General features: G+C 41.3%; 1 protein-coding gene and 1 long non-coding RNA gene across 5 annotated transcripts in view; one reads left to right on the forward strand and one right to left on the reverse strand.

Moving 5' to 3' along the window:
• palm3 (paralemmin 3) overlaps window positions 1-25,720 on the reverse strand; it is an 85,753-nt gene that overhangs the window by 41,393 nt on the left and 18,640 nt on the right. Inside the window, exons 1-2 of one of the 4 annotated variants that reach the window (XM_062971498.1) lie at window positions 5,641-5,847; window positions 5,342-5,393 (exon numbers count right to left, since the gene is read on the reverse strand). In XM_062971498.1, the coding sequence (XP_062827568.1) occupies window positions 5,342-5,386 (45 nt within the window). In that variant the 5' untranslated portion in view covers window positions 5,387-5,393; window positions 5,641-5,847. Of the gene's footprint in view, window positions 1-2,020; window positions 2,127-5,341; window positions 5,394-5,640; window positions 5,848-25,720 lie in introns of those variants that run through there. The other 3 variants (XM_062971495.1, XM_062971496.1, XM_062971499.1) reach the window with 3 other exon arrangements.
• Window positions 23,009-23,838, forward strand: LOC134296459 (uncharacterized). The gene is made up of 2 exons (XR_010003208.1): window positions 23,009-23,180; window positions 23,267-23,838. It is a non-coding gene; the product is annotated as an uncharacterized LOC134296459 (long non-coding RNA).

Consider the following 25,720-nt stretch of genomic DNA (forward strand, 5'->3'; position numbering starts at 1 on the left):
ACATTATATGTGCCTTCCAGTATTGCATTGACTTATGATAACCCCACACATTTCATAGTTTTTTTCCCAGGCAAGGAATACTCAAGGACTGCGTTTGCCAGTTCCTTCCTCTGAAATAGAGCCTCATTGATGGTCTCCAATCCAGGTACTAAGCAGAGCTGATTCTACTTAGCTTCCAAGATCAGTCAGGATCTTGTATCTTTGAGATATTTAGTCCAATGACAGCCCTTTAACTGTCATGGCCACATCATATGGCACCTTAGGGTTTATAGTTTGGTCAGAGGCACCGAGGAAGAACTCTCCAGTTGAGAATTCTAAATATGCCTCCCAAAACTGCAAATCCCAGGATCCCATAGGAGATCGCCATGGCAATTATATTACTGTAGAATCATAGTGCTGTAATTGTGTAGTGTGAAAGAATCTCCATTGCCTTTTGTTGCGTCCACAGCAGTGCCTTTGTTTTTATTCTTGAGGGTCAAGTACGTGCCTGCATCCACAACCATTTCTGTCCTAGGCTGACCGCGAATTAAGCTGCCTATGTAGATGAGGCCATGCTTTCTCTACTCTGTATAGTGCTATGTGTTCTATACTGTTATAGTGATAAAACAATAACAACAGCTTTTGATTATAGCCAACAAAGCTCCCGTAAGCAAGAAATTAACAATACAGAGAGTAAACTGGTAAGACACGATTATCTCTATTTCAGTTCAGTTTGGAAAAGTCTCATTGTGGACTACAGTAAACAGAATCCCACCACCAGCATAGTAAGAAGCTGTGTTGGTTGGAGGATTCTAGTAGTTGTATTCCATAGAAGTAACTTCTCCCAGCCCTAATCTCTAACTATACCAATATTATTTGTGCTTCTAAGCCTCCAAATAGATTTTAACTGAGAATGAAAACTAAAACTGTGAAAAAGTAAGTCCAAGAAATTATTCTCTTATAGTTTCTCTCATGGAATCTATTGCTTTCAGTTCTGTGGATCCTTCACAAGCATACAAAAGTATTGTGTTATAATAGCATATGTGTTGTCAAAGGTTTTCTTGGTTGGAATCACTGGGTTGCAGTGAGTTTTCTGGTCTGTATGGCTATATTCTCTCCTGATGTTTTGCCCACATCTATGGCAAGAAGACCTCACAGCCTCTGAAGATGCCTGCCATAGATGTGGACGAAACATCAGGAGATAATACTTCTGGAACATGACTATACAGACGGAAAACTCACAGCAACCAATAGCGCAGTGGTTCTCAACCTGGGTTCCCAGATGTTTTTGGCCTTCAACTCCCAGAAATCCTAACAGCTGGTAAACTGGCTGGGATTTCTGGGATTTGTAGGCCATGTATATGTGTCTTGTGATGTGCCTTGAGTCCCCTTTGGGGTGAGAAGGGCGGAATATAAATACTCCAAATAAATAAATAAATTCAGAAATCAGAAAAAAAAACTTAAGATCCTCCTGAAACTAATAACCGTGATGTGAAAAGATCCAAGGACTATTCCTCACTCCAGAATCCAAGTAAAAGAAAAAAGGCAACTTCATTAATCAATTCTAACAGATCAGTCATGTAACCCCTCTATAAAACTGAGCTGTGACTGGTTATTTCAAATCCTGAGGAATTCCCTTCCCTTCCCTTTACTTCTCTGGCCCCTTTTACACTGCCATGAAACTCAGGTCCCTTCCACACAGCTGAATAAAATCCCACTTTATCTGCTTTGACCTGGAATATATGGCAGTGTGGACTCTCAGATAACCCAGTTCAAAGCAGATGTTGTGGGATTTTCTGCCTTGATATTCTGAGTTATATGGTTGTGTAAGGGCGCCCAGATTATCAAAGCCGAAAATCCACATTATCTGATTTAAACTTAGGCCCTTTTACACAGTAAATCATGTGGATTTTATACAGCTGTGTAGAAAGGGCCTCTTTCTCTGGGGACTATAAAGATTCCAAAGGCCATCGTCCTTTCTGAGTGTTATATCATTTCCGAAAGAAGTTAAAATATAAACAGCAGTTATGCATGTACTGACCCCATGAGCGTGATGGGTAAGGACTGAGTAATGTCACTGGAAGGCCATTTTCCCAATGCTCGGATATGCTGCTGCTTGCTTCTTAATAGTAAGTGAGCTATGAGACAATGATGCATAGAACTTGCACATACATTCTGACATGAGTCACAGAACGCTGACATTCTCCTTCTGACCAGTAGAACTCAGTGGTGGAATCGCCCATTACTGTGTTAGGTTGCAAGCATATGATGAATGATAGGAGCTACTGGACCTCTCCTCTCACCCCCAACAAAACCCCATCTACACTGCCATATAATCCAGTTTCCAAATGCACATTATCTGCTTTAAACTGGATTACATGGCAGTGCAGACTCATATAATCCAGTTTAAAGCAGATAATCTGCATTCAGAAACGGGATTATATGGCAGCGTAGATGGGATTTTGTTGGGAATGAGAGGAGAGGTCCAATAGGTCATATCATTCAGAAACTGGATTATATGGTCAGTGTAAATGGGATGCAAGTTTCTGATCAAACATATATTTGGTTTTGTTTGTTTTTTTTATAAAAAGGACAGCAACAGCACCCTGTTGAAATATCTATCATAGCAAAGGCCCCTTCCACATAATCCAGGTTATCTACTTTGAACTGGATTATATAGCAGTGTGGACTCAAAATCCAGTTTAAAGACGATAATCTGCATTCAGAAACTGGATTATATGGTCAGTGTAGATGGGACCCAAGTTTCTGATCAAGCATATATTCGGTTTGGTTTTTTTTAAAAAAAACGACAACACCCTGTTGAAATAGCTATCATAACTAAGGCCTTTTCTACACTGCCATATAAAATCCAGGTTATCTGCTTTGAACTAGATTACATGGCAGTGTAAACTCAGATAATCCAGTTCAAAGAAGATAATGTGGAATATCTGTATGGATAATCTGTATTATATGGCAGTGTGAAAAGGGCCTAGAGTTTCCACAGTGAAGAGGTCTCCTGTACCTTTAATGGCTGGGTATAGAAGAGGGTATTTCTGCAGGTTTGTTGGGCAGCCAGGTAAGTAGTATGAATGATGAATGATGAATGATGAATGATAGGAGCTACTGGACCTCTCCTCTCACCCCCAACAAAACCCCATCTACACTGCCATATAATCCAGTTTCTAAATGCACATTATCTGCTTTAAACTGGATTACATGGCAGTGCAGACTCATATAATCCAGTTTAAAGCAGATAATCTGCATTCAGAAACGGGATTATATGGCAGCGTAGATGGGATTTTGTTGGGAATGAGAGGAGAGGTCCAATAGGTCATATCATTCAGAAACTGGATTATATGGTCAGTGTAAATGGGATGCAAGTTTCTGATCAAACATATATTTGGTTTTGTTTTTTTTATAAAAAGGACAGCAACAGCACCCTGTTGAAATATCTATCATAGCAAAGGCCCCTTCCACATAATCCAGGTTATCTACTTTGAACTGGATTATATAGCAGTGTGGACTCAAAATCCAGTTTAAAGCCGATAATCTGCATTCAGAAACTGGATTATATGGTCAGTGTAGATGGGACCCAAGTTTCTGATCAAGCATATATTCGGTTTGGTTTTTTTAAAAAAAACGACAACACCCTGTTGAAATAGCTATCATAACTAAGGCCTTTTCTACACTGCCATATAAAATCCAGGTTATCTGCTTTGAACTAGATTACATGGCAGTGTAAACTCAGATAATCCAGTTCAAAGAAGATAATGTGGAATATCTGTATGGATAATCTGTATTATATGGCAGTGGGAAAAGGGCCTAGAGTTTCCACAGTGAAGAGGTCTCCTGTACCTTTAATGGCTGGGTATAGAAGAGGGTATTTCTGCAGGTTTGTTGGGCAGCCAGGTAAGTAGTAGTACCTGCTGAAATTCCCTCTTCTATACAACGATAAAAGTTAAGGCCCTTCCACCCATAAGGCCATATAATCCAGACTATCAAGGCAGAAAATCCCACAATATCCCACAGTAGTGCCTATTATGTATTCCTTGAGTATGTTTTAATGCATTATATGTTTTATGATTTTATGTTTATATGTTTAAATTGTATTGATGTGATTGTATTTTATTGTGTATTGCTGAGCTTGGTCCCCATGTAAGCCGCCCCAAGTCCCTTCGGGGAGAAGGGGCAGGATATATAAGAATAACGTCATTATTGTTATTATTATTGACACAAAGACATAGTATGACACAGCAAATGAGATCTATATGATGTATTACTATTATTATTGTATGACACAGCAAACAAGATAGATATGCTGGATTTCGTTTCACAAAATCACAAGTCGAACACTTCCCAAGTATTTAGGATTGTGTGAGGTATTTTCGGATGATGTGTGCAGATCCCAGTAGGGTGGCCTTTTGCAGTTGGCAGATTGTGATTTTGTCAATGTCTATTGTTTCCACAAGCCGTCTGAGATCTTTTGGCACAGCACCCAGTGTGCCCATCACCATTATTATTATTATTATTATTATTATTATTATTATTATTATTATTATTATTATCTACTTTGAACTGGGTTATCTGAGCCCACACTGCCATACATTCCAGTTCAGATAATGTGGGAATTTATTCAGCTGTGAGGAAGGAGCCCTATGGCCCTTCCACACAGCCGTATATCCCAGAATATCAAGGCAGAAAATCCCATAATATCTGCTTTGAACTGGGTTTTCTGAGTCCACACCCAGATAATGTGGGATTTTCTGCCTTGATATTCTGGTATATAGGGCTGTGTGCAAGGGTCTTGAGTCCACACTCAGATAATGTGAGATTTTCTGCCTTGATATTCTGGGATATAGGGCTGTGTGGAAGGGCCTTGAGACCATATTTTGGGATATAGGGCAGTGTGGAAGGGCCTTGAGTCCACACTCAGATAATGTGGTATTTTCTGCCTTGATATTCTGGGATATAGGACTGTGTGGAAGGGCCCCATGTTTAATCTATGGCAACCACCATCACTATGAAGTGGGGTGGGGAAGGTCACGTCACTGCAAAATATAGTTCATTTGTTTCGTGTCCTATGTTGGATTTTGGTCCGTTCTGGACGTGCTTATTGCAGATTGTACTAAACAGCATCTACAGTGTGCTACTGTATCTGAGCATGTCCTGTTTTAGAAGTATTGATCTGGCCACTGTGCATTGCCATCCATCCCCCTCCTGTCCCCAAATGCATCCCATATGCAGCCTTACAAAGTGTTCTTGGTTCCTCCCCTGGGGAAACAGAGGCAGGGGTCCTTGACTGAGATCTCAGGGGGCCCATTCGAGTAGAAGTGGAGCAATGGAGAAGGAAGAGATCACTTACCATAATGGCTTGCAGGCGCTGCGCAAACAGGGAGCTCTCTGCCATTTTCCCTCTGAAAGACAAACAGAGCCTCTTGGGATGTGTCCAGAGGACATTGGATGCTAGTTGGATGCCAGCATGCAACTTCTCTCCCCCCCCCCCTCTTTCTTTCTTTCTTTCTTTCTTTCTTTCTTTCTTTCTTTCTTTCTTTCTTTCTTTCTTTCTTTCTTTCTCCTTCCTCCCCCCAACATTTGTCTCACATTCTTCCTTGCTCTGATCCCTGCTGCACAAATAGAGCCCCCTCCCTTCCCCCCACACACCTGACATCTGGTCACTGCACATTCATGTCATTCAGCAACAAGCCCAGGCATGGTGGGGGAAGGGGGGGGGTCGGCAGGCAGGGTCTCTTCCTTCCCTGGGCTTCTTCCATCCCTTGGACCCCTCCCCAGGTTGCCTCCGTTTGCGTTTATTTGGACCTTTCCATGGCTGGAGGTAGAACCGCACAATTCCGCTCGAAGGGCTTAAAATGTGTCAGAGAGGCTGGAAGTTTCAAGTTGCTTTAAAAAAAGAACAAGACACTTCCAAAAGGGACTCGGGGCCAAGTCACATGAGCACTTCTGACTCTGCAAATCTGCAGGTACAATAGTCTCCAGCAGCAGAGGAATGGCCAATAAATGTGCTCAGAAAGGGGGAAAAACACAATGCTGCCTGATCAACTTTCCACACACCATGGCTAACATGCCCTTCCAGGACACTTACATATGTGTCCTTGCTCTGTGTGGAATGACACACAGGTTCGGTATCCAAACCTGTCTAATAAAGAATAATGAACTTCACATAGAGCAGTGGTTCTCAACCTGTGGGTCCTCGGGTGTTTTGGCCTACAACTCGCAGAAATCCCTGCCAATTTACTAGCTGTTAGGATTTCTGGGAGTTGAAGGCCAAAACATCTAGGGACCCACAGGTTGAGAACCACTGGCATATAGGTTCTCTTGAAGACAAGTTCAAGATAAACACTGGTTCGCTACTTGTGGGTCCCTAGCTGTTTTGGCCTACAACTCTCAGGAATCCCAGCCAGTTTACCGGATATTAGGATTTCTGACAGTTGAAGGCCAAAACATCTGGGGACCCACAGGCTGAGAACCACTGGTATATAGGTTCTCTGGAAGACAAGTTCAGTATAAACAGTGGTTCTCAACCTGTTAAGTCCCCAGATGTTTTGGCCTTCAACTGGGCCTAACAGCTAGTAAACTGGCTGGGATTTCTGTAAGTTGTAATCCAAAACACATGGGGACCCGCAGGTTGAGAACCACTGAGGATAAAGATCATGAGGTCTTTAATCCGGAGAGCATTCACCTCTGGCCTTTCAAAAAAAAAAAGTTGGTTGCCAAATTGTTTCTGGAACAGAATTCAGATTCAAGGTGATACCTTTGATCTCTAAGCCAAGTACTTTGGAAACCACAGTTATGGGTTCAAGATATAATATGCAGACTCTAGAATTAAATGGTAAGAAAATGAAAATAAAGAATTGTGGGAAAACGGGAAGAATGAGATGAAGGCAAAAGGGGAAAAGAGGCAAGAAGACAAGACCCTTGAGAAAGCAGGTAGAAGGTAAATCTAAGCCCTTTCCACACAGCTGATTAAGATCCCACATTATCTGCTTTGGCCTGGAATATATGGCAGTGTGGACTCAGATAACCCAGTTCAAAGCAGATATTGTGAGATTTTCTGCCTTGATATTCTGGGTTATATGGCTGTGTGGAAGGGCCCCTAGAAAAACCCAAATAGAAGGGATCTGAAAAGGGTAACCAGTCAAACACAAACACACATGCATGTCAGGCCTGATCATCTGATAAAAAAGTCTGTGTACAAAACACTTAAAATTACAACCTTGGGTAACAGACCATAATAGAAATGTCCTGTTTGAGTAGAACAATCATATCCCTTCATATAAATGTGCTTTCCCCATCATTTCACTCTACAGTATATCCGAGACAGGTGGAATAAACTATATGGCTTTTGCAGATAAAGCACCCAGATGGTAGAATGGCCTCTCAAGAGAGTTACATCTGCTCACACTTAGGGAAGTCATGAAAAAAGATGGCAGGCATTTTTAATGTTCTCGCTTTTAGTGTGCAGTGATACCTTGACTTAAGAGTTTAGAATCATAGAATCATAGAATAGAAGAGTTGGAAGAGACCTCATGGGCCATCCAGTCCAACCCCCTGCCAAGAAGCAGAAAATCACATTCAAAGCACCCCTGACAGATGGCCATCCAGCCTCTGCTTAAAAGCCTCCAAAGGAGGAGCCTCCACCACAGTCCGGGGGAGAGAGTTCCACTGCCGAACTGCTCTCACAGTGAGGAAGTTCTTCCTGATGTTCAGGTGGAATCTCCTTTCCTGTAGTTTGAAGCCATTGTTCCGTGTCCTAGTCTGCAGGGCTGCAGAAAACAAGCTTGCTCCCTCCTCCCTATGACTTCTCCTCACATATTTGTACATGGCTATCATGTCTCCTCTCAGCCTTCTCTTCTGCAGGCAAAACATGCCCAGTTCTTTAAGCCGCTCCTCATAGGGCTTGTTCTCCAGACCTTTGATCATTTTAGTTGCCCTCTTCTGGACACATTCTAACTTGTCAATATCTCCCTTCAACTGCGGTGCTCAGAATTGGACACAGTATTCCAGGTGTGGTCTGACCAAGGCAGAATAGAGGGGTAGCATGACTTCCCTGGATCTAGACGCTATACCCCTATTGATGCAAGCCAAAATCCCATTGGCTTTCTTAGCAGCCGCATCACATTTATTTTGTTCCATGATTGAGCTCTTAATTCTAAATGCTCTTGTATCAAAGCAAATATTTCTATTAAAATGCTATTAATCGGTTCTAGATTTGTAGTCAATGTTTTCAATACATTGCGATGATTTTGTGCTAAATTCGTAAAATCATAACGTAATTTGATGTTTAATAGGCTTTTCCTTAATCTCTCCTTATTATCCAACATTTTTGCTTATCCAATGTTGGGTAAGCGAGACCCTACTACTTCATAGATAACAAATAATTTATCAATGCACATTCACATGGAACAATTTTAAAATGGTAGAAGCACATATTTGTGGCAAGGAAGCACAAAGTGAAGAGGCAGAAGCATCATTTTCTTCATACTGTACTCATTCCAGCCTCCCTTCCCTCTTTCTCTTTCTTCATAGAGCCAAACATACCAGAAATAAAAACCTCACAAAATCAACTAATCCAAAGTTCCACAAAGTGGACAAGAGCAAAGTGGACAGCAATCTCCAAAAGTGGACAAGAGCACGACGCCCGGAGGCTGCTTCCTTAAAGCCCTGTACTGTCACGCTGCTTCTTATCTCAAAACCCTGCTCGTATGTCAAAGCAAAACAAGGTTGAGCGATAGCTCTAAACTCAAAATGCTCTCAAGTTGGGACACACTTAAGTTGAGGTTTCACTGTACAGTATTTTAAACCTATATTCCGCCTATAAAATCATAACAATTCTTGCCCTTGACTATGAACAATTTCAATATTTTTATAATACCCATTCATTTTACCGATGCTTGTAAGGAAAAAAAGTTTCAAATGCACTGTCCGTTGTGTATTTATACCATTTCATCTGATTTGATTGATGTCCCTATTTATTTTGGTTAGGAGGAGGATAGGCAATTGGGCTGATCAAGGATATGGTGGGTATGCCCTGTCCAATTCCTAGCTCTTTACCATACAAAGGTAAACAATATGTTGCTGTAAAGAGTGAGGGATAACCCTGCAGGCAACATGAAGTAATAACATGGAAAGGATCTGAAAAATTGAAGCTTTTAATTAAAGGCACAAACGTTTTGAAACATTTCAGTAGTGATGAAACTGTGTATATTTTACATGCCAAGCACACTCATAAATCAAGTAACAACATGGGAAACACCAGAAAGCAGCAATCTGATGCTAAATTTAGTTGGACATTATGCACAAGCTGGGCCAGAAGACTTTGGAAAATCGAAATGCCTGACGTCATTTTGTTCTTTTGAATTATGGCAATTCAAAAAAGGGCCTATTCAGGAGAAAGGGGTCTCAGGAGTAATTCTAGGTTACCGTGTGAAAGGGCTCATAGAGCCAGGTTGGAAGAGCTGAACTTTGTCTCAAAAATCTGGCCAACTGCAACTGTGTCTGAATAGCAGAGTTACGTTTGGACAACGGAGTTAACCAAACCATAAAGGCAGGTCCAGAAGCAGCCTGGGTTAGCAATAGTCATTCTTTCTGCACTGCTCAGAAGTGGTCACAGGGACAGAAAGTGAGTGAAATCTTCTGAAAACAGGCTTAGATAGCAAAACAAACATTACAATATATAGATAGATAGATAGATAGATAGATAGATAGATAGATAGATAGATAGATAGATAGACAGACAGACAGACAGACAGACAGACAGACAGACGGGACTTACACTTTAAAAATGTACCTGCTCCAATTTATGTACAAATTAAGCTTAAGAACAAACCTACAGAACCTATCTTGTTCATAACTGGAGCCTGAAAAATATGTGTTTTTTTTCAAACTTTGTGTCTAAGGTCACTGTTTTTGAATTCTAAGTTGTGTTCAAAACATTTGAATATCTGAGCAGGGTTATTAAATTCACATGACACGCTTTCCTTCAATTTAATAACAACAACAACAACAACAACAACAACAACAACAAATTAAATAAAGCGCCAGCATTGTCCGTAGACATCTCCTAGGCCATGTGGCCAGCATGACTGTATGGAGCGCTGTTACCTTCTTGCCGAAATGGTACCTATTGATCTACTCACATTTGCATGTTTTCGAACTGCTAGGTTGGCAGAAACTGGGACTAACAATGGGAGCTCATTCTGTCCCGCGGATTCGAAACACTGACCTTCCGGTCAACAAGTTCTGTAGCTTAGTGGTTTAACCCACTGTACCACCGCAGCCCCTTTTCCTCAAAACTGTACTGAATGGCAAATACAAGTATGCCAGAAAACATTTCTTAAAAATACACTGTAAAACATCCAATAGCATCTGCTAAACGGAATGTCTTTACCTGGTTTCTGAAAGAGAACAGCATCCAGTTTTGTCAACTTAGGGAGTCAGTTTTACCAACTTGCCACAATGGTCCTCCTTGATATGCTAGCAGGACGGTATTTCATCTGCTGCTCTCAAAGGGATACAGAGTTTGCAACAGGGGATATGCCACTACCAAGTACAAGAGACCCAGGCTGTCGAGGTTTTGAGAGTAACCACTAGCTCTTTGAATCGGGCCCGGAAGCAAGTGCAACTGACAGAGAATACATTATGCACTCTCAGCAAAAGGAAGTGGTTATATACGAGCAGTCACTTTCAGGAGAGTTATGAAGGGTATACCACACATGGCACATTGAAGAATGATAGTTTAGGCTGACTGACACAGGCTTAGGACTGGGTTTTAGAATAGCGGAGCACCTTTAAAAAAAAAACTAAAATACTCTCCAACATTTCAGATGAAAGCATGTGGCCAAACAACATCCTAGTTTGATCAAGATGCCTAACGTTATTAATGAAGAAGAATGGACCAGTCTGCAGCATTCAATTTCCTGACCATTTGCCTCCCTGCACCTTCTTTTCTTTTCTCCTCCTCACAAAGGTGGGACTACGGCACCTGTCGGTCAATGAGAAAGTGCTCCTCACCTTCGATATTTATTTCCTTCTGTCCGATGGCTGAAGCAGAACAGGAGAGTCCAGGAGACAATGGATATGAATCCATATTCATATGGATTCATATGATATGAATCCATATGAATATGGATTCATATGGATATGGGATATGAATCCCATGAAATGGGATTTAAATTGATTACCTTGTCCCAACTTAGGAATGAACAATGGGGACTATCAAGTTCCATGAGTTTAGATTTATCAAAATTGGCACAGAACCCCAGCTTGTATGATAAAAGGCTCCAACTCAAACTGCTGTCATTGTAAAAAGGGTAAAGAATGGTTTACACATATGTGGTGGGAATGTGAGGAAGTGCAGATATTTTGGAAGAGGGTACTAGAAAAAATAAATGGGTTATTCAAGGCAAAGTTGTATATTGGGCCTGGTCTGTTGGAAATTGGGTTAACAAATAGAATCATAGAATCATAGAATCATAGAATAGTAGAGTTGGAAGAGACCTCATGGGCCATCCAGTCCAACCCCCTGCCAAGAAGCAGGAAATCGCATTCAAAGCACCCCCGACAGATGGCCATCCAGCCTCTGCTTAAAAGCCTCCAAGGAAGTAGCCTCCACCACAGTCCGCGGGAGAGAGTTCCACTGTCGAACAGCCCTCACAGTGAGGAAGTTCTTCCTGATGTTCAGGTGGAATCTCCTTTCCTGTAGTTTGAAGCCATTGTTCCGTGTCCCAGTCTGCAGGGCAGCAGAAAACAAGCTTGCTCCCTCCTCCCTATGACTTCCCTTCACGTATTTGTACATGGCTATCATGTCTCCTCTCAGCCTTCTCTTCTGCAGGCTAAACATGCCAAGCTCTTTAAGCCGCTCCTCATAGGGCTTGTTCTCCAGACCCTTAATCATTTTAGTCGCCCTCCTCTGGACGCTTTCCAGCTTGTCAACATCTCCCTTCAACTGTGGTGCCCAGAATTGGACGCAGTATTCCCAGTGTGGTCTGACCAAGGCAGAATAGAGGGGTAGCATGACTTCCCTGGATCTAGACGCTATTCCCCTATTGATGCAGGCCAGAATCCCATTGGCTTTTTTAGCTGCTGCATCACATTGTTGGCTCATGTTTAACTTGTTGTCCACGAGGACTCCAAGGTCTTTTTCGCACACACTGCTGTCAAGCCAGGCGTCCCCCATTCTGTAACTTTGATTTCCATTTTTTCTGCCGAAATGAAGTATCTTGCATTTGTCCCTGTTGAACTTCATTTTGTTAGTTTCGGCCCATCTCTCTAGTCTGTCAAGATCGTTTTGAATTCTGCTTCTGTCTCCTGGGGTGTTGGCTATCCCTCCCAGTTTTGTGTCGTCTGCAAACTTGATGATCGTGCCTTCTAACCCTTCGTCTAAGTCGTTAATAAAGATGTTGAACAGAACCGGGCCCAGGACGGAGCCCTGCGGCACTCCACTTGTCACTTCTTTCCATGATGAAGATGACGCATTGGTGAGCACCCTTTGGGTTCGTTCGCTTAGCCAATTGCAGATCCACCTAACCGTAGTTTTGTCTAGCCCACATTTTACTAGTTTATTTGCCAGAAGGTCGTGGGGGACTTTGTCGAAGGCCTTACTGAAATCCAGGTAGGCTACATCCACAGCATTCCCTGCATCGACCCAACTATCGAAAAAAGAGATCAGATTAGTCTGGCATGACTTGTTTTTGGTAAATCCGTGTTGAAGAAAGAGGACCAACAAACTCTGATGGCGATGGTTAAAGCTGCTCATGCTGTAATAGCATTGGGATCGAAGGATAAAAAAATGGACAATGGATAGATGGAATGAATATATTTATGAACAAGTACAATCGGATACTTGGGGAAAATGGAAGGAAAAAGGAAGAGAGGTCGACCAAGGGCGAGATGGATGGACAGTATCCTTGAAGTGACTGGATCGTCCTTGAAGGAACTGGGGGTGGCAACGGCCGACTGGGAGCTCTGTCGTGGACTGGTCAATGAGATCATGAAGAGTCGAAAACGACTGAACGAGTGAGATGACGACGACAATCGGACATTATGGAAATAATACAACAAGATATCCCATGGATTATAAAAATACAAAGAATCAAAGAGATCTGGTTAATATAAGTGAAATGGGTTGAAGAAGGGAAAGCTAATGATCAAAGGAGAAAACGGACAAACTCCTGGACTGGCTGCACTTAAAAATGCTTTGTAAAGTTGGAGGGAGGGGGTAAAAAGGAGGGTAAAAAGTAATGGTTTATGGATATATATAAATTAAGTTGATTTCTATGTATTAGATGGATACCATTGCAATAAAAAATAATTTTAAAAGTTCAATGAGTTTTACTGTAGTGAAGATGATTATTATGAACCCCAGTCCTGTGGGCTGATGTGTCCTTTTGTATTTCCAAAAGAAAATATTGTCCAAGATGAAGGGATTATGAATCTGTTTCTGGGAAAAGGGGAAATGTCAGTGTGGAAAACAGGGCATGATTCTCTCCACCCTGGGAACTGCCATGCCAGGTGATAGGTCTCCCATGGGGGAGACCTTGGGCATCCATGGGGGAGGCTAGAGTAGACACGGGGTTATTGGGGCAAAGGTGAAGGGACTGCAAGGAAAGTGGGACATAAAATATATAAAAAGGGGAAAATATATTAAACATACAAATACATGAGGACACCTTTGGGGGGGCTGAAAGGAAGGAGGGAGGGAGGGAGGGAGGAAACAGCCGGGGATGATGATTTATATGTTTTAGTGGAATCAAGCTGCAGCAGCAAGGAAATATTTGCAATGTATTGAAAAGACTGACTACAAAAACATTGACTACTAAAAGACAGACTGCGTTGGATAATCTAGAACATTGGATAAGCGAATGTTGGATAAGTAGAGTCTCACTTATCCAACATTCGCTTATCCAACATTCTAGATTATCCAACGCAGTCTGTCTTTTAGTAGTCAATGTTTTTGTAGTCAATCTTTTCAATACATTGCAATGTTTTGGTGCTAAATTCGTAAATACAGTAATTATTTATTTATTTATTTATTTATTACAGTACTTATATCCCACCCTTCTTACCCATAGGGGACTTACAATAAAACACAATATAAAAATATTACAAATAATTCAATCAGTTAAAATTAAATACATTAAACATTGATAAAAATATACATATACACAATTGGCGCATTTCGAATCTGATAACTGTTCTGTCATTGAGTTCTAGGATGGTAATACAGTAGAGTCTAACTTATCCAAGCTAAACAGGCCGGCAGAAGCTTGGATAAGCGAATATCTTGGATAATAAGGAGGGATGAAGGAAAAGCCTATTAAACATCAAATTAAGTTATGATTTTACAAATTAAGCGCCAAAACATCATGTTATTCAACAAATTTGACAGAAAAAGTCGTTCAATACTGCTGCTGCTCAGTCGTTTAGTTGCCTCCGACTCTTTGTGACCTCATGGACCAGTCCACGCTAGAGCTCCCTGTCGGCCGTCACCGCCCCAAGTTCCTTCAAGGAACAAATTTGACATGAAAAGTAGTTCAATATGCAGTAATGTTATGTTGTAATTACTGTATTTATGAATTTAGCACCAAAATATCATGACATATTGAAAACATTGACTACAAAAATGGCTTGGATAATCCAGAAGCTTGGATAAGCGAGGCTTGGATAAGTGAGATTCTACTGTAGTTGATACTGCTGTTATTAATAACATAACATTGCTGTGTATTGAACTGCTTTTTCTGCCAAATGTTGTAAAACATGATGTTTTGGTGCTTAATTTGTAAAATCATAATGTAATTTGATGTTTAATAGGCTTTTCCTTAATCCCTCCTTATTATCCAACATATTTGCTTATCCAACATTCTGCCGGCCCGTTTATATTGGATAAGTGAGACTCTAATGTAGCAGAAATGAGTCAAAGATGATATAGAAAGGCAAGTATAGGCTGAAAGGATACATTTTAGATTTGAAAAATTAGTACAATATTGTAAAATATATTGTTTTACTTGGCTTTCCCTTTACTAACCTGTTAGCTTTCCCAGCATATATATGTAAATGTCTCTCACCCCAACTAGGTAAAAAGCACTGGAATCCCTTGGTTTGTGAGTCATTGACTGGGGCGGGTCATAATAGCAGGGTCATGTAGCTGTTGGCTTAGGCCAAACAAAGGTCAATGCCTTTTGTATCATGGAGTCCAGCATATTTTTTACCTATCCATTTCTGAGATGATAGATATAGATATAGATATAGATAAAGGTAAGGTAAAGGTTTCCCCTGATGTTAAGTCCAGTCGTGACTGACTCTGGGGGTTGGTGCTCATCTCCATTTCTAAGCCGAAGAGCTGGCATTGTCCATAGACATCTCCAAGGTCATGTGGCTGGCATGACTGCATGGAGCGCCGTTACCTTCCTGCCGGAGCAGTACCTATTGATCTACTCACATTTGCATGTTTTCGAACTGCTAGGTTGGCAGGAGCTGGGGCTAACAGTGGGCGCTCATTCCACTCCGCAAGTTCAGCAACTCAGCACTTTAACACACTGTGCCACCACATATATAGAGATATAGATATAGATATAGATATAGATATATCGCCTTGATTAAATATACAGAGATCCAACATGGGAAGGGGTCCTTGTTGTTGTCAGTCCTTTTGTAAAGTTGGCCAAGACTTAACCCCTTTTATATCATTCCAGCCTGGTGTTCTTGGCAAAACTATAAGTTCCATAATTATAAACTATCTTTTAAAGGGGGGGGGGGTCATACTCGACTACAAAACAACTACTTTCAAAGTAAGTACTGCACGATTAAACAGAAAGTAACACTTTCAAACCAGGAACAGAAATATTTTCAAATTTTGTTACATAGTGTTACTCAAGCACAAACAACTTTTGCACCTTGAGCTCCATTTGCAGTAATAAAAATAAGAAAACGCTCAAAGGGGAAAGCGGAGAAGGAAAGAAAAACAGTGATGTTTTAACAGCAAGAAACAGAATATTACTCTACATGCACATAATAATAATAATAATAATAATAATAATAATAATAATAATAATAATAATAATAATAATTGCATGGAAAGTTCCTTGACAAAATTGAAGGAAAAGCTGATAAGGAGAAGACCTGGCTCTGACTCACAAATGGGACCCTAAAGAAGGAGACAGAAAGCCTGATCCTTGCAGCCCAGGAGCAAGCTATGAGAACAAATGCAATTAAAGCCAAGATCGAAAAATCAGCTGATGACCCAAAATGCAGACTGTGCAAGGAAACTGACGAAACCATTTATCATATCCTCAGCTGCTGTAAGAAAATCGCACAGACTACAAACAGAGGCACAACTATGTGGCCCAAATGATTCATTGGAACTTATGCCTCAAGTACCACCTCCCAGCAGCAAAGAACTGGTGGGATCACAAACCTGCAAAAGTATTGGAAAATGAGCACGCAAAGATACTGTGGGACTTCCGAATCCAGACTGACAAAGTTCTGGAACACAACACACCAGACATCACAGTTGGTGAAAAGAAAAAGGGTTGGATCATTGATGTTGCCATCCCAGGTGACAGTCGTATTGATGAAAAACAACAGGAAAAACTCAGCCGCTATCAGGACCTCAAGATTGAACTTCAAAGATTCTGGCAGAAACCAGTGCAGGTGGTCCCAGTGGTGATGGGCACATTGGGTGCCATGCCAAAAGATCTCAGCCGGCATTTGGAAACAATAGACATTGACAAAATCACGATTTGCCAACTGCAAAAGGCCACCCTACTGGGATCTGCGCGCATCATCCGAAAATACATCACACAGTCCTAGACACTTGGGAAGTGTTCGACTTGTGATTTTGTGATACGAAATTCAGCATATCTATCTTGTTTGCTGTGTCATAATAAAATAATAATAATAATAAACTTTATTTTTATATCCCACCCCACCTCCCCAAAGGGACTCGGGGCGGCTCACAACAGGGACTTAAATTGAGAAACTTTAGTTATAAAAATTGATCCAAATAGCTAATTTGACTTATCCATTGATACATTGACTGTTTGACACTCCTTAGCACTGCTGTGAGTCATTGCCATGGGAATTGTGGTTTTATAAGGTATTCAGGCTTCCCTGCCAAAGAGTGCTTGTGCCTTACCAATCTACAACTTCCATGGTTTTATAGGATTGTGCTACAGCAACTAAAATGGTAGCAAACTATATTAATGCAACATTGTAGATTCAACCAATGTAAATATTGTACCATATAAACCGAAACCAGTCCTTCCTCTGAATGGCAAAAGGTGAAAGCACAATTCATCCTGGGAGAACTTAAAAGAAGAACCGACCCCTCTACTTTCTTTACTATGGTGCTTCTTCTGACCTTTCTGAACGCCTGGGTTGGGAAAATGGTGGTGGTTGTCAGGGGTGGCAGAAGTGGCAGTGGCGCCTTCCCCTCTCAGTGGAATAACCCCCAATTTACTCCAGGAAGAGTTATAATGCGGAAAACGTGTCTTAACTGAATTTATTTATTTATTTACTATTTTTACATCCTGCCTTTCTCAACCCCAAAGGAGACTCAAGGCAGCTTATAACTGAAGCTGTATCCCCAAGTAAACTGTAATTACAGCTTAATTGCCAGGATTACAGCTTAATGGTGTAACATTAGAAAATGTTGACCATTTCCGCTACCTTGGCTGACACCTCTCCACAAAAGTCAACATCGACACTGAAATACAACACCGCCCGAGCTCTGCAAGTGCAGCTGGACTGGTCACGTTGTCCAAATGCCCGATCACCGTCTCCCAAAGCAGTTACTATACCCCCAACTTAAGAATGGGAAACATAATGTTGGTGGACAAGAGATTTAAAGATGGGCTCAAAACCAACCTTAAAAACTGTGGCACTGAGAACTGGAAAGCCCTGGCCCTTGAGCGCTCTAACTGGAGGTCAGCTGTGACCAGCAGTGCTGCAGAATTTGAAGAGGCACGAATGAAAGGCTTAAGGGAGAAATGTGCCAAGAGGAAGGCACATCAAGCCAACCCTGACCAGGACTGCCTTCCATCTGGAAACCAATGTCTTCACTGCAGAAGAACATGCGGGTCAAGAATATGTCTCCACAGCCACTTATGCATCGACCACCAAGATACTACACTTGGAGGGCCATCATCCTTGGGCTATAAGAGATTGCCTAGCTAAGTAAGTAAGTATCCCCAATCCTTGTTTCTACAACAAGCCAATTTTTTCAAAATCCAATTATCACAAGGATAGAAAATGAGATGAAATCTTCTGAGCAGGTGCACAGATAGCAAAACAACCATCGCAGGGGTGTTAACCCTTCCCTATGCTATCCAAAGTTCATATATATATATGGCTGCAGACACACTTAAAAAGTGCACCTGTTCCGACCTACATACAAATTCAATTTAAGTACAAACCTACAGAAACTATCTTGTTCATAACTTGGCGACTACCTGTAAATACAAAAGACCACATTTCAGAGACCTTTCCCCAAATTATTCATATGGCAAGTGACTGTAAAAAGAAATGTCCATCTCTCTATAGCAGGGGTCCCCAAACTAAGGCCCGGGGGCCGGATGTGGCCCTCCGAGGTCATTTACCTGGCCCCCGCCCTCAGTTTTATAATATAATATATTGTATATACATATAATATTGGTAATAATATTATAATGTAATACAATGTAACACTAATAATAATAATACCATATAATAATATTAATTATATATTATATATTACATATAATATTACTAATAATATTACAGTATAGTTCAATATAGTAATATATAATGCTAATATTGTGCTATGCTAATAATATAATATATTGTATGTACATATAATGTGTAAGCCACTCTGAGTCCCTTTTGGGGTGAGAAGGGTGTGATACAAATGTAGTAAATAAATGCAGTAAATAAATAAATAATAAACAAATACATTTTAGACTTAGGCTCGCCCAAAGTCTGAAATGACTTGAAGGCACACAACAACAACAACAACAACAACAACAACAACAACAATCCTAATTAACTTGACTATCTCATTGGCCAGAAGCAGGAACACACTTCCCATTGAAATCCTGATAAATGTATGTTGGTTAAAATGGTTTTTATTTTTAAATATTGTATTGTTCTTTCATTGTTCTCCTTGTTGTTGTTTTTGCACTACAAATAAGACATGTGCAGTGTGCATCGGAATTTGTTTGTATTTTTTTTCAAATGATAATCCGGCCCCTCAACAGTCTGAAGGATTGTAGACCGGCCCTCGGCTTAAAAAGTTTGAGGGCCCCTGCTCTATAGTATGAGTTAAGATTACATCCAGAACATTTATTAGACTACAATACACAGAATCCTCCTGCCAGAATAATAATCACTGCCATATAGTCTAAAAAAATTATTGCCAAGGGCAGTTTCACCACTCCATAAGACAAAGGCGATCTTCATACAATCACACCTGCATGTTTGCAGATGTACCTGCCTAGCTAGTATTGTAAACCAAACACTGGATTAGATAGACCTTGGTCTGATCTAGTAAAACACAGGTCTTGTTTTCTTAACAATTATGTCTGGCTAGATGTGTGGTTGAGTTCTATTTGCAAAGTTCTTCGCAAACACGTCACAGTAAATACGGCAGGAATCGGCATCTGGGCATTAGGAGTAAGCGTGCCCCAGCAACTCCTGTATGTTCATGCTGGTGTTTCATATGCATACCTCCGAGATCCAATGCACACAGGGCCCACATTTTCCAGGGAAGCATTGTCTTCCTTCTTCTGGGGTGCAGGTTCCCACAAAGGCACTGTGCTTCCCATGGGCGTGGAGAATCCCATGAGAAGCAGTAAAAGTATAACCTTCCAGATATTGCTTGATGGCAACTCCTACTGAGCCGAGTCGGCTGCTGTCCCACTTAAAATGGACAGCTCCCCATTTTGAGAGCTAAGGCAGTTCCTATTGACATTTTGAGTGAGATAGTAGAGGAAAATGGATGTACAATTCAGCGTCCCCTATTCAGCATTCCAAATCCAAACCACCTCAAAATCCAAAATTATCCACATGGGTGGCTGAGATAGGGATACTTTTGTTTTATGATGGTTCAACGTATAGAAATTTTGTTTCATACATACTGCAACATCATTTTAGGTTATATCTAAATATGGTGTATCTGAAGCAGACATATATTTTGTGTTTAGACTTGTTCCATCTCCAAGATGTCTCATGATGTATATATATGCAAATACAGTTATCCCAAAAATCTGTGGGGGGGGGATCCAAAACATTCCTAGTCTTGAGCATTTTGGATATGGGATACTCAACCTGTATTTGGAAGTTAGTGCAGGGTGTGAATGTGCAGGATGTTTAGGCGGCTTGCTATATGATTTGGAGACATTTTTTAATTTTAGGAGGTAGCTGGGGGTTTCGAAAGGCTGATGGGTGTCTTCATGAATCAACAAAAGTGGTGTTCGAGGGCCGCATGCCATAATTTGCTCTTGCTTTTAATATTTATACCATCAGACCAATATCCCAATGTCAAAGGCTGCTTCCATCAGGATGGTAGAGCTTATCTGGAAGTAATCCTTTCCAGCCAGCTTAACACTGACACTTCATCTCCTCTTCCTTGCTCATTCTCAGACCACAACACCTGTAACTTTCAGCAGCTATGCAGGCAGATGAATAGAACAGACACCTTAGCAACTGAGATGAGAACCAATAGTTTGCAAAGGCTGTTAACAAAAACTTAGACATGAAAAGGGGCAGGCAAATACAAATCTATATATATATATAAGAGTGATGGCATCACGGCGACCAACAAAACAACAAAACTACAGGCCCCCCAACCTCGAAATTTGACAACACAACCCATCATCCACGCCTCCAGGTTGATACAACAAAAAGAAAAGAAAAATAAAGTCCTAATTAGAGGGAAAGGAATAATTGTTTTTATCCAGTTGCTGCCAGTTAGAGGACTAATCTCTGCCCACTTGGTCTCCTAGCAACCAACTCAGCCGAGGGAACAGGCAGATTTAGGCCTCACTTAGGCTTCTTCCACAGATTATCTAATTTGCACTGGATTATATGGCAGTGTAGACTCAAGGCCCTTCCACACAGCTATATAACCCATTTATAATCTTATATTATCTGCTTGGCACTGGATTATCTTGACTCCACACTGCCATATAATCCACTTCAGTGTGCAGTCGGACACAACTGGACTTAATGTCAGGAGAAAACCTTTACCCTTTATACCTTCACTACCACCAATTCCTCAATACTTTATTTCCCATACCACCATACTTTGCCACAGCAACGCGTGGCCGGGCACAGCTAGTATATATATAAATTGCTCTAGGTGTGAATGGTTTTCAATGGTTCACTCTCTGTGATGTTGGAAATGCGGGGGCTGAAAGAAAATTCCATTTGGAGTGACAGGATTCTTATTTTGGGGACAATGCCATTTAGGGGGCAATGTCAATAGCCCATTGGGCCGCGGTGGTGCAACAGATTAAGCCAGGCATGGGCAAACTTCAGTTCTCCAAGTGTTTTGGACTTCAGCTCCCACAATTCCTAACAGTCTACCAGCTATTAGGAATTGTGGGAGTTGAAATTCAAAACACCTGGAGACCTGAAGTTTGCCCATGCCTGGGTTAAACCCTTGTACTGCTGAACTGCTGATCTGAAGTTGGCAGTTTGAATCCGCAGGATGGGGTGAGCTCCCACTGTTAGCCATAGCTCCTGCCAGCCTATCAGTTCGAAAACATGCAAATGTGAGTAGATAAATAGGTACCGCTTCGACTAAAAAAGGCAAAAAGATGCTCCAAGCAGTCTTACCAGCCACACAACCAGGAGGTGTCTACGGATGACACAGGCTCCTCAGCTTGGAACTGGAGAAGAGCACGTCCTCCAGTGCCAGAGATGAGCACTGCCTCTAGAGCCAGAAATGAAAAGAGAAGCCTTTGCCTTTGTGTATTTGTGTCTCATTGCACTTTATTCCTCTGCCCCAAAGCACCTTAGAATATCACATTGCATTTTAGTTCTAGTGGTCCCTCCAGGCCATCCTCTCCTCCATCCCAGTGGTCTTTTTTTCCCCTCTTTCTTTGCGGATTCATGTTATTTGAGTGATTATATTCCTTCTGCTTATGTGATTGTTTTAGTCAATTGTTATGTTTTGTTTTCGTTTCTAATTCTTATAGCGTTTTATAGTGTTTTCAGTGTTTTATTGTACAATGTTTTATGCTGATTTTATATTGGAAACCGCCCTGAGTCCCTTTTGGGAGAGAGGGCGGTATACAAATAAACTTTTACTTACTTACTCATTGTATGTCATTGTAACAAGGCATTGAATGAATGTCTGTATTTATATGCTGTAATCCACTCTGAGTCCCCTTCTTTTATATGCTGTTTATATTGTATTGTTCTGGGCATGGCCCCATGCAAGCCGCCCCGAGTCCCCGTTGGGGAGATGGTGGCGGGGTATAAATAAAGTTTATTATTATTATTATTATTATTATTATTATTATTATTATTATTATTAGGGCGGAATATAAATAAAGTGTTGTTGTTTTTGTTGTTGTTATTATTATTATTATTATTATTATTATTATTATTATTATTATTTTCTATTACACGCCTACAAGGGCGAGATCTTAGTATCAGTCATTGTTATGGTTGAGCCTTCGGGCTCCGGTAATAGCAGAAGGGGTCATAAGACTCCTCGAGAGTCAGACTCCTTCGAGGAGCGTGAAAGGAAGCGGCTCCGGGATTTGTTTACAGACCCGACAGATGAGGATTCCTTTGAGGGCTTTTCTCAGGGTTTGGAGGAAGAGGTGGCTAGCTCGGAGGAGGATGACATGGAATGGACTCGTGTGAGAGAGGATTTGGGTGTTGGGGAAACAGGCAATGAAAGCATGGGAGGTGATTGGCGGGTTGCAGGATCAGACCCATGGACTGGCTGGAGGGATGGAGCGGGATCCACAGCTGGGGATGCTGTGGGGCGTAGTCAAAGGTGCTTAAACTCTGATGAGGATGAGGATGTTGGGGCGTCTGGAATTGGGATGGCAGCTGACAGCGATGATGAGCTTGAACTGGGATAAAATGGGGTTTGGGATCAATGTCTAATTGCGTTGGGCAAGGTAATCTGGACGGACGCTTGGGCTTTTGTTTGGGAACTTCCTGAAGACGGGTGTGATTCGTTGCCTGGATACGTAAGTTTACCAAGGACACTGGGCATAGACGGAGGGAGGAACTGTGTGGGGTTTTTCTCTGTGCAACTTGTGTTTAATCTCGATAGCTTGACCTCCGTCGTCTTTTTGACGGGCAATACCTTCTCGCACTGAATTGACGCTGGACTGACTGACTTCGATTCCGGATTATCCCTTCTGCTGACTACTGGTGAGATCTTTGGATTTCTTGACGACTTCGCTTGGCTGTAGACCTCTGGACCGGATTGGGACCCTGCTGACTGCCGTTACCCTGACTGCTGTGCCTGGACCTGGATATCGTTGGACGCTGAACCCTAAACTGGATCCCAACTAAGACCACTCTTTTCACTTGCTGCAGGAAGGAATAAACAAGCCTGGTTTATTCCCCTGCTGTGTCTGAGTAGCAGAGAGGAACCTGCCACCAGCCTGTTGTTTACGTTTTGTCTCCTGCTGATTCTCCTTTGTTTGCTAAGATGAAGTAAGCTCTTTTATTTAATCCGGATTATACTTCTGTTTAACCCGGTTTATTCCTTTGAACCGTTTAAGCTCAAACTGAGCTGCTTTTTGTTACTTTTCACACTGAAGTTAAGTGTTTGCCCTGTTCTTTGTCTTTTACGGGCGTTTTTGGTTCTGTAACCTCAATAAACTGAGTTTTGTTTTACTTGCTGGCGTTCTGTCTCTGACAGTCATTGTTTTTCCACTCTTGACAGCATTAGCTGAAGACTCTTGATCCCTTTCCTGACGTAAATCACTTGCACTCCTATGCCACAGCTGCCAAGTAGGCTCACCGCTGTGTGAATGGGACTCTCTGCTGTGTCAGCAACCTCAGAAGAACTTAAATCACCATTGTTCCTCGAGCCATATGCCCTGAGGTGGCCTTCTGTGAGGGCATGACACCACACTTTTCTTTTATGAGCAGAGGGAGAAAAACAAAACCACATGGAACTTCTGTGGATTGATGCTGAGTTCATATTCCTGAACACGCAGTGTGTAGACTGGTGAAATTAACCCTGAGTGATTCGTCCTCTGTATTCTCCAGTTTGACATCTGTAGATCGGGAATTATGCTGACTGATGTAACACAAGAGCTTTGCGGAGGCAAACAGGATAAGCCTTATGCATCTTCCCAACAAACATACACTTAGTCCATTAAAAAAGCCCCTCTTAGTTGTACATTTGGGTATTTATTCCAAATATATCCTAAGAAGCAGTTTGCCCTTTTGTACAAGGATGCTGGGTAAGGTAAACTGTGCCAAGGAAACTTAGCAAGGAGAATAACCCCATCCTGGAAGGTTGTTAAAGAAGGCTATAATAGTTTACTTATTGTAAAGCTATAAGCTGTCTGGGGTTAAAGTAAGCAAAGGCACTGTCACAAAGAGCAATCCCATTCTTTTGCTGAGAAGCATTCAGGCTTCTTCCTTACCAATTTTGTCACTCAGTCCCTTTCTCTTGGTTTGGCCCAACACATTTTGGTGCTTAAAGCTAAGGCTAACATGGCAAATAATTTCCAAATACAGAGAGTGAATGGAATATCTGCTGAAGTCTGGCAGTGCAAAAACATCCTCCTGCTTCTGAAGAAACCAGGTCAGTTTAGGGAAATAACAATGGCTGGGAGGAAACAGACAGAACTGGTAGGAAGGAGAGGGGGCACAAGAGGGATAGCTATTGGAGCTTCTCAGGCTGGCCCTGACTTTTTCTAATTCAGTAGTTCCCAAACTTTGGTCCTCTAGATGTCTTGGACTTCAACACTCAGAAGGTCCAAGTAGCTTGGTCAACAGTCAGGAATTCAGGGAATCAAAATCCAAAACATCTGGAAGAACAAAGTTTAGAAGCTATTGTTGTATATGCATTGGTCTCCCTTGTGCTGGATGGTAAGATTGAACAGTCATGAATATATTATTGGGCTATTGGATTATGACCTGTTAGGATTATAACCTACTGGGTAGCAGAGTTTCAGGAGTGTTCCTTTAGTTGATTGGGTATGGAAAATAACTGAGTGCATTAATATCTTGTTTCTATTCGATGCCCTCAGCAAAGATTCAGATAGATTTCTTTTAAAATAACATGTTTGTTTTACTCACAACTTCATGTATTTAAATATACAGGTAACTTTCTTGACAGGTTAGGCTTTAAAACATTTCAGTTTGTATCTTTTACTTATAGTCTTTAACAGCATTTTCAAAACTATATTGCTCTGTACAGCTTTCTTTAATAATAGTCTACTTCCAAAGAACTCAAGCCTCAACTGGCTTCTGTACTCAAATAGACTCAAGCCTCAACTGCAAATCAAAAAGACATACTCTTCAGGAAATAAACGACACATTATAAACAGATAATACATTAGATAGAGGAGTCTTGAGAAGGTTGCTGTCTCCAACTATTAAGGCAAAATAATGTCCCACGAAAGCCTATAATTGGACAGCATAATTCAGGAATCAAAAGAACCTATGAACCTAAGGTGTCCACTGTATCTCTGCACGACATATTGCTATGGCCACTGTTGTTGTTTTGTGGCTCCTAATAAATTCCAACTTATGTTGACCC

This window comes from Anolis carolinensis, chromosome 2 (genome assembly GCF_035594765.1).
Source record: "Anolis carolinensis isolate JA03-04 chromosome 2, rAnoCar3.1.pri, whole genome shotgun sequence".
Lineage (NCBI taxonomy): Eukaryota > Metazoa > Chordata > Lepidosauria > Squamata > Dactyloidae > Anolis > Anolis carolinensis.